The sequence below is a fragment of the Zophobas morio genome, unplaced genomic scaffold, assembly GCF_036711695.1.
Source record: "Zophobas morio isolate AGI-343-1 ecotype UQ-CSIRO unplaced genomic scaffold, CSIRO_AGI_Zmor_V1 ptg000021l, whole genome shotgun sequence".
In the NCBI taxonomy this organism is placed as follows: Eukaryota; Metazoa; Arthropoda; class Insecta; order Coleoptera; family Tenebrionidae; genus Zophobas; species Zophobas morio.
The window spans coordinates 3,805,217-3,822,249 of record NW_026972126.1 but is presented as its reverse complement, the minus strand read 5'-3'; the positions used below and the strand labels follow the sequence as shown (position 1 = coordinate 3,822,249).

Below are 17,033 nucleotides of genomic sequence, written 5' to 3'. Positions count from 1 at the left end.
TGAATAATCGAAAAATTGAAGAAGTGAAGAACTGAAAAATCGAAACTTTAGGAAGTGGAGAAATGGGAATATAAAAAAATAGATTAATTGAGAAATCCGAAAACTAAAAATTCAGAAACGTCAAAATTTGAAAAATAAAAAAACATTGAAGAACTGAAAAATCGAAAAATCTAAAATTTAAAACATTGAAAAGTTAAAATATCCTAAAACTGAAAAATGGAGAAATCCAAACATCAAAAAATCAAAAAAAAAAAATCCAAAATTTAATCATCGGAAAAACTGAAAAATCAACGAATCGAGAAGTCGAGAATTTAAAAAATTGGACAATTGAAAAATCGGATAAATCAAAAATCAAAACATCGAAAAATCGAGAAACCGAAAAGCAAAAAATCGAAAAACCAACAAATTGAAAAATCGAAACATTGTAAAATTCAAAAATTGAGACATCGAGAAATCGAAAAATCAAAAGACAAAAAAATCGAGGAGTCGAAAAATCGAGAAGTCGAAAAATCAAAAAATTGAGAAACCGAAATAGGCCAAAATCGAAAAATTGAAAACTTAAATATGGAAAAATTGATAAAGCGAGAGATTGAATAATTAAAACATCGAAACATCCGAATCTCAATGAATTGAGATTTAAAAAAATTTAAACATTCGGAAATTAAAAAAATTAAAATATAGAACTGGAAACTCGAGAAACCGAAAAATTTAGAAATTTAAAAATTAAAATATGAAAAAGTTGAAAAATTGAGAAATTGAAATAAAAAACAAAAAACTGAAAATCCAAAACTAAAAAATAGAAAAATCTAGAAGTCGAAAAATGAAAAAGAATCGAAGAATCGAAGTATTGAAAAATATCAAAACTGAAAGAAATATCCAAAAATTGAGAAATCGACAAACCAATAAAGCGAAGTCGAAAAATCGAAGAATTGAAGAACTGAAAAATCGAAACTTTGAGAAGTGGGAAAATCAAAAATAGATTAATTGAGAAATCAGAAAACTGAAAATTTAACGCAAAAATTTGAAAAATTGAAAAATTTAAATACTGAAGAACTGAAAAGTCAAAAAATCGAGAAATCGAAAAAACTAAAATTTAAAACAATGAATACGCAAAATTGAAGAATCGAGAAATCCAATTCAATTTGAAAAATTGAAAAATTGAAAAATCGGGGAATTGAAAAATTGGAAAATCCAGAAATTGAAAAGCTCAAAAGAAAAAAATCGAAAAACCGAGAAATCCAAAAATCGAAACATCGAAAAATTCAAAAACTGAGACTTCGAGAAATCGAAAAATCGGAGGATCGAGAAATTGAGGAGTCGGAAGCCGAAAAGGAAAGTTAAAAAAGAAAAATTGAGAAATTGAACAATCAAAACAACGAAACATCTGAATTCGATAAATTGAGAAATTAAAAAATTTAATAATCGAAAAATTTTAAAAAAGAAAAACTGGAAAATCAAAAATTAAAAATCAAAAAATCTAAAAATTGAAAAATTGAAATATCGAAGAACTGAAAACTCGAGATATCGAAAAACCTAGAATTTTAAAAAATGAAATATTAAAACATCGAAAAGTTTAAAAATTGAGAAATCGAAGCATTAAACAGTCGCAGAATTGAAAAATCTAAACTTTACAATAAATTGAAAATCCAAAAAGGAAAAAAGCGAGAAATCAAAAAAAATCCATCAATTCAAAAATCGAAAAGTCGAAAAATTGAAATATTGAAAAATCTCATAACTGAAAGAAATATTCAAAAAATTGATAAATTAAAAAATTGGAAAATTGAGAAATCGAAAATCTAAAAAAGCAAAATTGAAAAATCGTAATCTTAAAAAATCGAAAAATTGAAGAATTGAAAATGTGAAAAGTCGAAACTTTAGGAAATCCAGAAATGGACAAATAAAAAAAATACTTTATAAATCGGCGAACTGAAAATTTAAAAACGTGAAAATTTGAAAAATTGAAAAATCCAAGTATTTAAAAACCGTAAAATTGAAGAGGACAAAAATTGAGAAATCGTACCATTGAAACATCGAAAGATTGAGAAATCGAAAAATAAAAAAAATCTAGAAATAGAAAATTTAAAGAATGGAGGAATCGGAAAAGCCCAAAATTGAAATATTGAAAAATTGAGACATTTAAAGTTGAAAAATCGAGAAATCGACAAGCCGAAAATTCCCAATAGCGTATTTAGGTATAAATCACAAGATCAGGACTATTCTACTTTTTAAAATTTAAATAACATTATAAATTGGAAAATGTTGATTTTTTTCCAAAAATCTTGACGTCTAAGGTGAAAATTCGACACTGATGCATAAACCGTAAACGGGGCGAAACTACAATTTTACTATTGTAAAATTTGGAGATTGCGTAATTTCATTGTTCGTGACAAATTTTGGAGAGTGTAATTTGATAATACAATTTGAAATGTAAATTTTGTCATTCGGGAACATTATGTATTAAATCGTTAAGATGTTCAAGAACTTTGTTCACTTATTCGTTGTAAAGTCCAATGGTCGAAATGGGTTAGTTCTTCGTAGTGGATGTGCATCAGATCAACTCTAACGAATATCGGTTTATAGATAAATCGCTTAAAGCCGATATTGGCCTGAGTGAGCTTTGGTCTGTAGATCAAACAAGTTCTCAGGCGACGAAAAATTGCATGTGGAGGGACACTTCGCATTACAAATCGTGTCAAGAAAGACATATTTGGGAGAGATGGATTTTCAGGTGCTTGACTAGCGGTAATTTTAAATTGTTTGCTGTCGTTCGCGAAGTGAAGAACACAATTTCATTAAAATGATAATTATAAAATTATCATAATCACTACTGGTATTAATTAACACAAAGTGGCGCGCAAGTTATCAGTTGATTTCGTTAATAAATTCATAGAAACCTATATGGGATTTTTTCATGCCTTAGAAAATTAAAAACTAAAAAATACAATAACAAAAATTTTAAAATGCGGTTTACGAAAAATTAGTTGACCTGTGCAAAAATGAAAATTTTGGAAACGCTGACAAATATGACATCTTAAAAAAAATAACACTTGAAGAAGTGCTTTCGGCGTAATATTTTTGATGCTCGCGTGAACAAAATACTCTATGTCAGTGTGCAGTGCGCAAAGAGTTAACTGTGCAGATCTAGCCGAAAATCCGAAAACCAAATCGCTGTGTGTAGGGCCAGCATAACGGAAGTAATAAATCATCCCATGGGTTGAAGAACGTTGGGTCGGTGCACTGATGTCGGTGTTATATTCCGAGAGAGGCCCAATACACCCAATAAAATCGAACAGACAAAATAAAGCTTCAAACATGATTATTTTTATACTAAAATTCTGACGTTTATAAACTGCAAATTTTATTTATTTATTTATTTATTTATTTGATCTTGTTTTGGAACTATAATAAACATTTCAAACAATGTCTGTAACTTATTTTAATGTAAATTATATTCATGTGGTTAACAAAATCAGATGTAATATTAGTGTGATTTTGACCTTATTCTAGATTTTATTACAGCAGAACGGTGTATCCTTTTTAAATTTTAGAAGTTACGGAAACTAGTTCAAGAAACAATTAGTTATCTCGTATTTTTTGAACAAAATCTACCAAAATGTCCGATAACAGCAATTGTTTTTCATAGAAACAAACAGTCTTCAAAGCAGCCTTTAACAACTCAATATTACAAACATGCCTCTTAAGTTCTTAATGCGTTTTTTCTCTCTCTTGTAATTATTTGTAATGTTAATGCCGAAAGTTTATGTCATTCTGTTATTTACTTTGAACATATATTTTCATTTTGTGTTAATATTTTTGTAACACCACGAATCTAAATTTTACTTAAAATCTTGTTTTACTTTAATCTTGTAAAACTAAACAATTATACCAGTTTAAAAACCCTTGGAAAGTTTCTGTCAGTCTTCAGATATAGTCAAATAAAAATAGGCGTCAAATTCATTTAAATTCAATTCTTTCGTATCACGTTACAACGCGTTACTTCATATTTTTTATGTCAAGTATATTTTCGTATTTTGTACACATATGTTTATACACATTACTGTTTACGGAACAATGTTAATTATGGATTTATGGATAACTCCTCGTATAAGAGCAGAGTGAAGGGTGTTTGCCTTTGCTAATGTTTGATGGCGCCATCTGATTTAGAGTAAAATAAACCTAATACGTTGGCTCACTGTAGTGAAAATGCGCGTTGACGAAAAATTTGTCCCACGCCCCCTGGATTCCTTGTCCTAAAGCTCACTATTTAGGCGAAGTAAAATTTGTATTAGGTTGTCCAACTATAATATACTTAAACAATGCCCAAACCATCGAAGACCAAGAAAAGGTTATAGCTTACGCCAGTCGATCGTTAAGTAAAACGGAACGCAATTACAGCGTGACCGAACGTGAATGCCTTGCCGTGGTTTTTGCGCTAGAAAAATTCCGCCCTTATGTTGAAGGAGTACATTTCACCGTGATAACTGATCACTACTCCTTGTTATGGCTGAAAAAAATGAAGGACCCCGTCGGTAAACTAGCTCGGTGGAGCGTTAGGCTAAACCAGTTCTCGTTTGACTTAGTACACCGGAAAGGATGTTTGAATGTTGTTCCGGATGCGTTATCGCGTCTTCCCGCCGAAATTAGTTCTGTCGATACCGATACCTATTTAGATGTGACCGTGGATGATATTGAAGAAGAGTACGCCACTATCCGAAAGACCATTCTAGACGATCCACAGAAATACGTATCATGGAAAGTCGAGGGTAAATTTATTTTTAAATATTTTCCGAACAAAATCAATCTAACAAGCAATGTCCCAGAGTGGAAATTATTCGTTCCAAAAAGTCAACGCGTTAAGGTATTGCGATTATGTCACGATGAGCCCACTTCTTCTCATTTAGGCTATTTTAAGACCCTATCGAGACTTAAGATCCATTATTATTGGCCGAAAGTCAATAGAGACGTGCGTAAGTACGTTTTGAGTTGTCAAGTTTGCAGCGCTCAGAAAGCTCCAAACGTAAGTCGTCCGGGGATTATGGGGAAAGAAAAGATCGTTCAGTTTCCTTGGCAAATTATCTCAGTCGATTTAATTGGACCACTTCCAAGATCGAAGAAAGGATTCACGTACTTGTTCGTAATAGTAGATTGGTTCTCTAAATACGTCGTCATGTGTCCTCTTAGAAAAGCTAATAGTCCTAGCATTGTGAATTTTTTAGAAAACGAAGTCTTTTTAGTATATGGAGTACCACAATTCATATTGGTAGATAACGGTAAGCAGTTTATCGGAAAGAATTTTATTAGAGTTTGTAAGGAGTATAAAGTCCAAAAAATCTGGTTTACAGCCAAGTATCATCCACAAGCAAACCCTGTGGAGCGCTACAACCGTGTGATAGGGACAGCGATTCGATGCTATATTAAGGGTAACCACGAAAACTGGGATGCCGAGATAGCGAAGATCGGATATGCCATTAGAACCGCTGTTAGTGAAATTACTGGTTTCAGTCCAGCGTTCTTAAATTTCGGACGCGTGGTCCCGTGTACCGGAGAATTTTACGGGAAAGTCTGTACCAATCCCGATATTCTTACAGCATACGACCGAGAGAAGTACGCTAGGGACTTGGAGAGTCTTCAAAGTATTTTTCAGGGGGTCATGAAGCGCTTGAATAAGGCTTATGTTAGGAACAGCAGAACGTACAATTTACGGAAGCGCGATGTTGAATTCTTTGTCGGTGATCGAGTGTGGAAACGGAATAAAGTACTGTCCAACGCATCCAAAGCGTTCGCCCAGAAACTAGCACCGCGTTATGTTGCGTGTACGGTACGTAGAAAGTTGTCTAAGCTTGCTTATGAGCTGGTGGATGAATCCAACGCAAATATAGGTGTTTGGCACATAAAGGACTTGAAGCCCTTTATTTCGGCCGAAGATTCCGATGTCGAGTCCCAAGGTTAGTAGTTTTAGTTTCGGTTTGTTAACTTTCAATTTTCAGTTTAGTTTTTTTTCTTTTCTCTTTCTTTCCTTTTTGTTTTCATTGTTGTTGGAATGATTTTCGAAACCCGATTTGCGACCTACCCAATTTGTGACTTTTCCCGGCTGTGACATTTCATCTTACCGCGTCATTCAATTGACTTTCAGTTATTATCCGTTCTGTTATTAACCGTTCGGTACGCGAAGTTACCCAATTATAAGGACGAAAGCGAAAGTGTTCCCGACAACGTATTTTTTTGTAATAAGGTGTTGCAATTTTGTTTCATTAGAGGTTTTTCCGGAATTTTCTTTTTGTTAAAAAATATATTCGTTGCACGTCATATATTTTTTTCTTTTAGGAAGGGGGTAGTGTAACATGAAAATGTTACCACAATTTAAATAGCGCGCGCATTTAGAGAGTAGGGGGGTAGGAGCTGGAAGGTTCGAGAAGAGCGTGGCTTTTGGTTTTGAGACGGCGACGAGAGAAGGTCGAGAGAAAAAGACACGGAAGTTTTGGGGTGTCGTTGTTCACGAAGGGGTGAGAAGTTAGTGTCAAGGAGAGGTGTCATCCTGTCATCCTGGTAAGTCTGTCGAACCGCCAACCTGGAGGTAAATTAACCGGGTGCAAGGACTGCTAAAAGCTACAACCAACCGAACTCCTGCCCACCACATTTTTTTGATTTCAAGTCATAGTTTTTTTTTATAGTGTAATTAGTCCATTTAATTTATTTTATATAAATAAAAAGAGCATTGGTGAAGTTGGGTGGTCTCAGTCCCCCCAACCCTCCTTTCCACCATAACGACTGAGTGGCGCCCTATTATTTTTGGTTAGGAAGAGTTTAGCAACGAAGTTGAATCCAAGGTAAGTGCAAACACCACGAGAAGAACCCGCTCTCCGAAAGTAGCACCGGCGTAAAAAGAAGATAAGAGGTTATAAAATGTACTAAATAAATGTCCCAATTTTGTTAACAATGTTAGTAATTGTACAAACTGTAACATTACCATAAATATAAATTAACAGAGCACGTGTCCTGATGCACTTTTTTTCCTAAGGGACGTAAGTAAATCACTTACGTCCCGTCGTCATTAACAACCGTAATCATTTCGTAAAACGAACTTACGTCCATGAAAACAATGTATTAATGGTATGATTACGATAAGGGGAGTGGGAAAAAGTCATTTTCGGTTAAAGGACGCAATGTCAATAGACGTCGTTTTCGATTGAGGCAGCACAAAAAGTATATTGCATTTCAAATCGTTCTTTGTTTTTTCGTAAAAAAAAACCTCGTTTATTTTAAGAAAAGTCTTGATTAAAGTGAATTTAGTTACACATTGCGAAAGTTTCTTATTAATTTTGATCTGCCATTCAATTTACCTATATTCACTTTGTTGGGTTCGACAAAACCTCAAACTTTACCGTTGTTCGAGGATTTAATTTGAAGTTTTCAATATTTTAAAATTCTCAAGATAAAATTTACAGATTTGATTGACTGTGAAAATAATTCTGTGTTGTTTTATGAAGTTCATTACAATGCCGAGAAGACGACAAGCTGACATAGGTCCACGAAGTTAATCAAATGTGCGACGAACTACCTGAGGTGCAAACCGCAATGATTTATTTCATGGGTAATTCGGATACGGAAGTTGATCAGCGTTGTGCTCATAATCAACATAATCAAACATTGAAGCGAGACATTGGGTGGTATGAATAAAACTGAGTAGATACTCATATTCGAAGTACGAAGTACCTACTTCATTATTACTCTTATATACCTGAGCATCTACTCTATGTACTGAGTACCTACTTGGAAACATTGTATCTCCCCGGACACAAATTGAACATCTACGCGTTTTGTGAGCATTATTTAATCTAAAAATGAGCATCGCCGTAGCAAATGACTGAGCTGTCTGTAAAGCAGCTTAGAAAACGAGTCGGATCATTGTAAGAGTGAATTTTGACTAAACATGGTAACTTTCATGAACGTGGAACGTCGTCAAAAGATGCATTCAGTTTGCAAAACACATTAGGAGCGGGAATATCGAAAACTTTTCAGGTAATTATCTTTTATTTATGCATAAATTGTGCAGTGCGTTCTTTCTAACACTGGCCATAGAGATTCCCATCTCAAGGTGTCTACCCCATACTAACTTATATTTTGGTGACTCGATTTTTGCCTTACTGGTTGAACACTGTCACTGTTTTCCTTTTTTGTTGTATCGAGATGCTACTTGAGCATCAACTGTTACCTACTGAAGTATTAGCATCATCTACAAAAACCAGAAATATTTTGATTTGATATTCGAGTAGATACTTCGTATTTCGAGTATGAGCATCTACTGAGTTTTATTTATATCAACCATTGTCAAAAAATTGATCGAACGTTGTTTCGACAGAACTTCCTTCGCACCAAAAGTATAATGAAACATATTCAGCATTTTCGAGTTGAGTCTTTTCTTGACACAATTTTGTGATGACCTAATCAACATTTACGATCAACACGTATACCACCTTGGATTGGTGCAGTGTAATACTAAAAATAACTGTATTGTATTCCCAAAATTATCTGCGAAAATCGAGTGAGCCATTCCATCAATATTTTGGGTGGAATAAATAAATATTCTTAACAATTTACCATGCTTACAATAACTTTAAAACGTCTGCAAGATCTCAAAGTATTCATTTCTGTAACTCTTGACTTACTCACTAAAATAAATTGACAGATCCATATATTTTTTTGAGTCACTGTAAAAGCAAATCTAAAAAATATGAATGCAGTAATAAATTACGAAAATATACTGATGATATTTTGCACATTTTAGAGAGGATTTATTCGGCAAAATCTTGCGATGACGTCATCAGGTTTTTGGGCTTGATAAACAGATATATTTTGATTGAAAACCTACCATGTCAAACAGTAACTTCAAAACGTCTGCAATATTTCAAAATTCAATTTTGCAATTCTTGATTCAATCAATAAAATAAATTGACTCAGTGATAAATTTTTTTGAGACACCCCTATAAGCAAAACTAAAAAATATGAATGGAATGATAAATCACAAGTATAGTCTGATCTTATTTTGGACATTTTAGATAGGATTCATTTGGCAAAATTTTGGGCCGACGTCATCAATTTTTTGGAGGGGATAAATAAATATATTTTGAATAAAAATTTACTATGCTTATCATATTTTTAAAGCATCTGCAAGATTTCAAAGCATTCGGTTTTGCAGATTCAAAATTAAATTGTAGGTGAAACGAAGTTCACGGGGTTAGCTACTCGTAGTAAGATTATAAGAAGTTATTCCTCTCCGGAATTTTCAACTAGTTTTAAGAAATTTTGTAAAAAGCTGGTTCTTAAGGATTTATAACTTTAGAAAAATTTAGCAGAACTACAGTAGTGCCTTATTGTTTCTTTTCGATGAACTCTCATCGATACTAAACTTGCTGTAAGTAATTCATAGTTCTTGTAGGTAATATTTTTCATAATTCATAGCTTAACAGGGACTACAAGAAAATTCTCTTTTCATACCAATGACTATGACTACGACATACTTTATCTGGTATCATATTTTTCATAAATCAAGTTTAACTGTGGAAAAGAGACTGAAAATCATCTCCGGTAATTTGATATAACGTTACATTTATTATTCACAGTACTTAAAGAATATTTCAAAAACAAAGTTTCAAAAAATAAACATGTTAAAATAACTTACCACGCGCGTTGGCAGATCTTTTCGCGTGTTTAAAAAATCCCCCCGGTATGACACTCATGTTGGTAAACATGTTCTTGATGTTGTAATAATATTTTGCGCCAAAATTTTGTAGTTATAAGTAATATTGTGTTTAAACTGGAGTTATTATGGGCATCAGTTACTTATTAATACACACCGCGCATTTTAATCTTTTGTAAATTTAGCTATCGTCAAAAATATACACATAACAGTTGCTAGACATTACGGAATGATGAAGTGAAAAAGTCATCAACTTTGTGTTACATTAATCCTTATAGTTGCTGTAAAACGTTAATTTTCATTACACGAGAAAGTAAGATTAAACTGTACCATACAGAAAAATTTAGGCTTTTAGTGTCAAGATTATTAAAGTGGGCTCTCTTTTAGTCGCGTTAGAAATAAACATCAAGTATGTAGGGACTCATAATAAACTACTTTAAATTTAAGTCTATAATGTAAATATTTTGTAAAATAAAAGAAAGTAAAGAAACTGGCAAGAAATCCATTCAATAAATTTGTGTAACTTATAAATGAAGAATTTTTGTATATTGTTATATTTGATTCTAAAATCTAAGTTTAACTTTTATAACCTTAGTTAGCCAGCCCAGAATAACTCTAAATAGGTGGTAGTTGGTCTACAACATCTCTTCGATTTGTGTTTTAATGGATCGTGACCAAAAGGACATTCATTTATTTCTTTGTGTCATTTCTTTACGCTAACTTTCTGTTAAAATTAGCAAGATTCGTTCTTAGCTTTAGAATATCGTTATAGGAGTTATAATATCATTAATATCTCGTTGACCGAGCCTCGCTCGGCTCATTTGATAGTACTATTAGATCAGATTAGGACAGATAAATATGCGTATAGTATGCATAAAGTCTTTTCAACCTTTCTTTCTTCACTAAATCAGATTTCCATTCACATTCCGCAGTGAAAAAAATTGGTCTAAAGATATTTAACGAATTTCTTGAATCTACAAGCGCCAGAATGTGAAAAATTAACCCAATCGTATACTTTTGGCAAAGTAAGTCGATTACGTCGTGTGAATTAGAATCGTCAAAAACAAGTCGAAAAGAACTCATAAAATTCGACCAAAACATGATTTTCAGCTAAAATTTGATGGATTCCTTGGTACCCGTTGGGTACGCTATTTGCATTTAGGACATGTCGCTACTGCGTTTTGGTAGTATCCGACTGATGAACTATTCATATCGACATTGAAGGATGGCATTACTTTTCTTCGAGTATCGTGTTCGTGGCTGCTCTCTTGTCTTAAAAATGTTGTGCTGAATTGTCCTCTTTTGGGAAATAAGTAGAACCCATTTATTACAACTCCTTTTGGCCATAAGGTAGCTTGTAATATTTTGTCTTTTTCAGAAGACGGAATTTTTAACTTGAAGGATACAGTTTTTTCACTTCTGTTTAAGTTCAGTTTCTTAATTTCAACGTTAACAATTTAATGGAGGTGTTCTTTGATATCATCAGCTGTTGTCTCTGGGTGAAGGCCAGTTACGAAATAATTGAAATTTTTTTCAATAGCTTTTAAGAAACCGGATGTTGCTCCTTGACCTGCTCCTGCAAGAAGGTTACGAGTTCTTTTCTTCTTTTTGTATTGCACTTCAGTAAAACCTACGGTGCCTTCATCAGTTACTTTAGTTATAGGTACGTTTTTTTGTTTGGTGTTCCTGGTTTCATTCTTAGGAGGAAGATGAATGTTTGCAGTAACTAGTAATTGGCGTTCCGATGTGACAATTTCGTCATCATGTCCATCCGATAAAGTTTCATCTTCGTTGTGTAACGTCCTCATTTAGTAGTAGTAGTATTAGTAGTATTATGTGATTTAGACAAACGCCTGTGGTCACGTCCTCGACGTATACTTATTATGATAATCAACTGGTTGATATATTAAAAAGTTGTTATTGAGTGCTACAGTAGAATTTTTATCTGTGGTTTTTCCATTGCTTTGTTGTACAAAATATGACGATCCGTGATTTTCAACCGTATAATTAGATTCATTAGGGGTTTTAGCAGTATTCGCTCTTAATTTAAAACTCACATCATTTTGTAGCTGATAAATTATCGTGTTTTGAGTTGTAATTAAGGTCTTACAACTATTAATTCCTTCAAGTAAAGTACAGAACGCCACCTCACATCCACAATTAACAGTTGTTTGGCTAAAAAAAAATCCGCTAAACACTGATTTACAGCACTTTGAATACCTGTTATGACAGTAAGTGGAGCCTTTTTCACCTTTTGATCCATGGTCAACTTTCGTAGATTTTTGTGAATTTAATTAATATGACTGTGACGGTTTAATGTGATTTGCATCAGACCAGGCTTGAAACAACAAGAAAACGCTTGGAAAGCAACATTTCTGAAGTTTTTAATCATATAACTTCCCTCGTTTCCGAAGCACAATATGTTCTGTATACATGTTAAGAACGTATCGATCGCATTTAAAATTTAATTATTATTAATTGCTGCTAATCTGGCGTATGCAGATTCATGAAATTTGTTAAAAAACTTCAGAAACGTTACTTTTAAAGCGTTTTCTTGTGGTTTTAAAAAGATCAGACACCCTACGGCCTCGAAAACAACAAGGGAAGCATCAAATTTTAGCTAGAAATCATATTTTGGTCGATTTTATGAGCTCTGAACTATATTTGGACTTGTTTCTGACGATTCTGATCGACACGACGTACCTTCTGCGGTATGCAGCATCGACTTAGTTGACCAAAAGGAGACGTTTGGGTTAGTTTTTCACATTCTAGCGTTTGTAGATTCATGATGAAATTTGTTAAAAAACTTCACAAACGTTACTTTTAAAACGTTAACATGATGTTTCTTTGTTCTACGAATTTCAAGGAAATCACGTAGGAAGATTTTCATATACATATGTAATGGAAAAAATTAAGGAATCAAAAACACAAAGCGGTTTATATATTAATTATTTTTGACAACCACATATCAGATAAATTTTAATGTAAAATTGCGATGAACCAATGACATAAATTTATTTTTTTTATGGTAATTTCTATGTTAAAACAGGATGGGGAGATTAATTTAACAAAATTTCAAAATTACGTCATCAAATTTTGGATGGGGGTTGAAGAGAAATTTTGGTTAGCTCTTTACCATCTGCAAATATTCTTAAAGTGCACTTAAAATGTCGCCTTTTAAGTGCAGTAGTAACCGAGACTATCTTTAATAAAAGCTCCAGCAGACACAAACAGACGATAGATAGTGGAAACCAAAGATTGATATTTATTTTGATCTTCCAGCTGTAGAACGGTGAGACCGATTTTATTTTCTTTTTCAAACAAAGATTAAATCACTTATTAACAGCTGTCAGTATTCCTGCAAAGAAGTTCACTGCATATTTCTGTGTTCAGTATTTGGGAATCAGTTTTAGTTGCGATAAATATTATGATACCCAGGAATGCTGCTTTAATTAATTTTCTACAAAACATTTGTTTATTAAAATTCTCGCTCATACATGAATAGAATTAATTAAAAGAATTATTTCTTCGATGTTTAGCCCCATTGGTGTAATTTTTAACATGCAATAAAACTATTAGGTGACATAGGTGTGAAATTATAAGTTTTAATTAAATTAAAATTCTGACACTAAACCAGATGTGTTATGCAAATAAAAAGTACAATGTTTGAGGACGACTTTGTTAGTGTTGATTTAAGTTTCCCCGCTAAAGACACAATGTCAGAGAACAGTAGTGAGAAGAAAAAGAGTCCCATTTTGTTTGAAAAGGTTGTATACTACTTTAGGGAATATTGTAATGCGACTAGTATACATGGTTTCAGATATTTTGGAGAATCTAGAACTGTTTATGAAAAGTTTGGTTCTTTAGGCAGTTTCAGTGATATTGTTATATTTACTTAATCTCTTTTAGAATATGGTGGTTTATCGTGTTTACGATCTGTTTACTCATGTGCGTGTTTTCAATTATTTCCGTGTACAGAAAATGGGATCAGAGTCCAGTCATCGTTACATTTGCTACAAGAGGAAAACCCATATGCGATATTCCCTTTCCGTCAATAACTGTGTGTTCTGAGTCAAAAGTAAAGTACAGCGTTTTTGATTATAGAAACGCATTTTTGAGAAAAAAAGAAGGCGAGGATTTGACTGAAATGGAGTAATACCACTAAGTATTTGTTAAATGTAAACTAAGATGTATGTTTTTGCAGAGAAAATTATCTTAGCGTTTTGTCATATATGTGTAAAGAACAGAGAGGCTTTAATTATTCGTCTTTAACTCATGCCAATTCAGACAATTTTTTAGATATATTAGCTGAAGTTAGTCCAGAATTTTCTATTATTAATTGTAGACTCCGAGCAAAATCTTATCCTTGTAAGAAACTTTTTACACCTATTGTAACAGACGAGGGTATTTGTTACACCTTCAACATGTTAGACCGTAGAGAACTGTTTCATGAGAATGTGTAAGTAATTTGTTTTAAGTAAGTAAAAATCGCTATTATGGAAATTTTGAAATAGTGTGCATCACAAACATTTTCATGACATTAATGAAACATCAGAAGAATGGAGCATAGAGGATGGATACAGAGACACTGCCGACATTTTAACTTACCCACAGCGTGCACTTTTAGCAGGGGCACGGTATGGTTTAAAATTTGAATTGAAAACTGAAAACGAAAAACTGGATACTCTGTGCAGAGGCTCAGTTGAAGGTTATAGAGTAAGTAGTGTCAGAACGTAAAGCAAAATGATGTATTTGTGTGAATTCAAGATACTATTTCACACACCTCTCCGATTTCCTCGCCCAAGCCAGCAATATATTCGCATACCTTACAACCGAGCTGTTAGTACTACTATCACTCCAACTCAGATTATGACGTCAGATGCTGTTAAAAATTATCCAGCTCAGAAAAGGCAGTGTTATTTTCCGCGCGAGAAAAAGTTAAAATATTTTAACATTTACAGTCAAAGCCACTGCGAAATAGAGTGTCTCACAAATTTTACATTGCTATCGTGTCAGTGTGTACTGTTTCATATGCCTAGTAAGTCCTGTTCTTAAATTAGATTTGAATTTTGCACTGATTATTTTTTAGGAGAAAATAGTACCCGAATATGTACTGCAACGGACTATTATTGTGCCCAAACAGCTGAATGTAAAAACAAAACTATACATTTTTAATATACTTATTTTTTGCTTTTTTTGCAGTTAGGATCCAACAGATAAGACTATACAACAGGATTAAGAAGAGAATTCCGGAATCTTTGAAACAACATATTTGTCACTGCATGCCCATGTGTAGCGATATCGAATATAGAGTGGGTTCCTCGCAGTCAGTGTGGAACTGGACTGAAGAAATTGAAAGTGGCTTATATGCAGTCAACGATACTGATAATGTCAATTATCATCTATCAAAAGTGAGAGCTTACTTTCTAAGTGGTAATTTTATTGGCTCTGAAAGAAATGAACTCTATGGTCCTACTGACTTTCTTGCTAATTTCGGTGGTTTACTAGGTCTGTTTACTGGTTTTTCAATTTTGTCCTTAATGGAAATCATCTATTTTCTAAGTGTTCGTTTGATATGTAATATTCGCTTGTACAGAAATTGGGCGGGACAGATTTAATTATTATATACGTATAAATTGATTCATAATCTCTTAGGTCACATTTTACACAGACAAGTTATCGTTAGTAATAAATTGACAGGTCTAAATTAAAGTGAAGTTTGAATTTTGAATAGTATGTCTAACTTCTTCGAATTTGTCGATATTTAACTAACGACTAGTGCAAGTTTGTTGGTTGATGTTGTTTCTGAATTTACTTTACAAAAAAAATCAATGCTAGAAGATTAAAATGTGGTGTTCTTTATTTTAAAGGTTATATTGTGTTATTGTAATGTCAATTACACAATTTTTTCAAAAGTTAGTGTTACTTCTATAGATTAACAGGACTTGTTAAATGTTTGAAAAATCGTTATCATAGGAGCAATTTCGTACAGTTGCTTTTAACATTTTCATTTGATGATTTTTCAAAACGATGTTTTACATTTTACGTATAATTTCTAAAATGGAGACAACTTTGGTGAAGCTTTTTAAATTATTGTTTCGCAGATAAACCATTGTTATGTCGCATGCACACAAAGAATGTGCGTATATTTAGGAATTTAATTAAATTAAATTAACAACTGACTAACAATGACTGCATTAAGAATAATGGTGGAAAGACCGATTTAGGTTTTTTTTTGTTACACAATATTCTTCAAATATTATTAATTAGATCCCTAACTACAATAAGATTAGCATAAACAAAGTTGTCAGAAAAATATGCATGGCGACGAGATGCTCATTCGTGTTTTTTTTTTTCAAAATGGAATCCACGAAAATTTTGAAGTACTGGTTAAAATTTGACACTATTTATTACAAAAATCATCTGCATTCACCATCGAGAGGCACAGGCTATGTATATTTTTTGTAAAATTACAAAAAAGTATGGCGCTAATGAACACTTTCGCTTTATTCATTTTTGTTTAGCATTTAGTCTGTAATTAAACTTGAAATAATAAAATCTTATTTGTTATTATTTATTATTTGTTTTTGTTCAGAACTATGTTCATCTCTTACTAACTTCCTTCACACAGATATAGAGTTGTTTGATATCACAATCTGCTTAGTTAGGGACTTAAATCATAGGTTCTACGAAAATAGTTTTGCGAGTAGGTAATAAAGTGTTTTATAAAGAAATGTTACTAGTAGTTATTTAGTTAATTAAATGATATAAATTTTGAGGATCTATGTTTACATTTTTTTGTATTAAAAACATGGTGTTTAGAAGTGAGGATAAATTACATTATTCAAGCTAACATTTTCCTATTTTTTTGTATCATGAAAAATTTGGCGAAGAAAATAAAAAAACTGTTGTAATTATCCGCAAGTTGCGCTTCTGTTATGAGTACGATAACGTGAACAGTAATAAATTGAATGCAGTCCTTTATTAAACAAGACAGTCTTCATTAAATTGTTACGTTGATCGGTGATTGAAAATCGGCGTGGGTAAAACTCAACAGTTTATGTCTCAATAACTCAAATTTACACGACTGATTAATAAATCCGGCGCAACTTGGCTGTACTCTCGTGGACTGTACTGACTGAATCAACTGAATAATATTCGTTCCCGAAGGTGGCCTCTATTTAAACCAATACTTCTCTTCTTGAAGTTATGCAGTCGAGGTCTTTCTGGATTGCCCATCGCGACTTCCGCTTTCAGGCTTTTCTTTAGCGAACGCCTCTCGGCTGTCGTCATCGACGATGAGTCATCATCGCCATATATGCTAGAAAACCCATAG

The 17,033-nt window shown here is 32.8% G+C and overlaps 1 protein-coding gene across 1 annotated transcript; it reads left to right on the top strand.

Moving 5' to 3' along the window:
* Positions 1-13,359: 13,359 nt before the first annotated feature.
* Positions 13,360-17,033, top strand: LOC135131598 (pickpocket protein 28-like). Its single transcript, XM_064059409.1, has 9 exons — positions 13,360-13,550; positions 13,607-13,849; positions 13,902-14,156; positions 14,212-14,413; positions 14,465-14,735; positions 14,787-14,846; positions 14,900-15,205; positions 16,293-16,407; positions 16,868-17,033. The coding sequence occupies exons 1-9, from the start codon at positions 13,360-13,362 to the stop codon at positions 17,031-17,033; spliced, it is 1,809 nt and encodes a 602-aa protein (XP_063915479.1).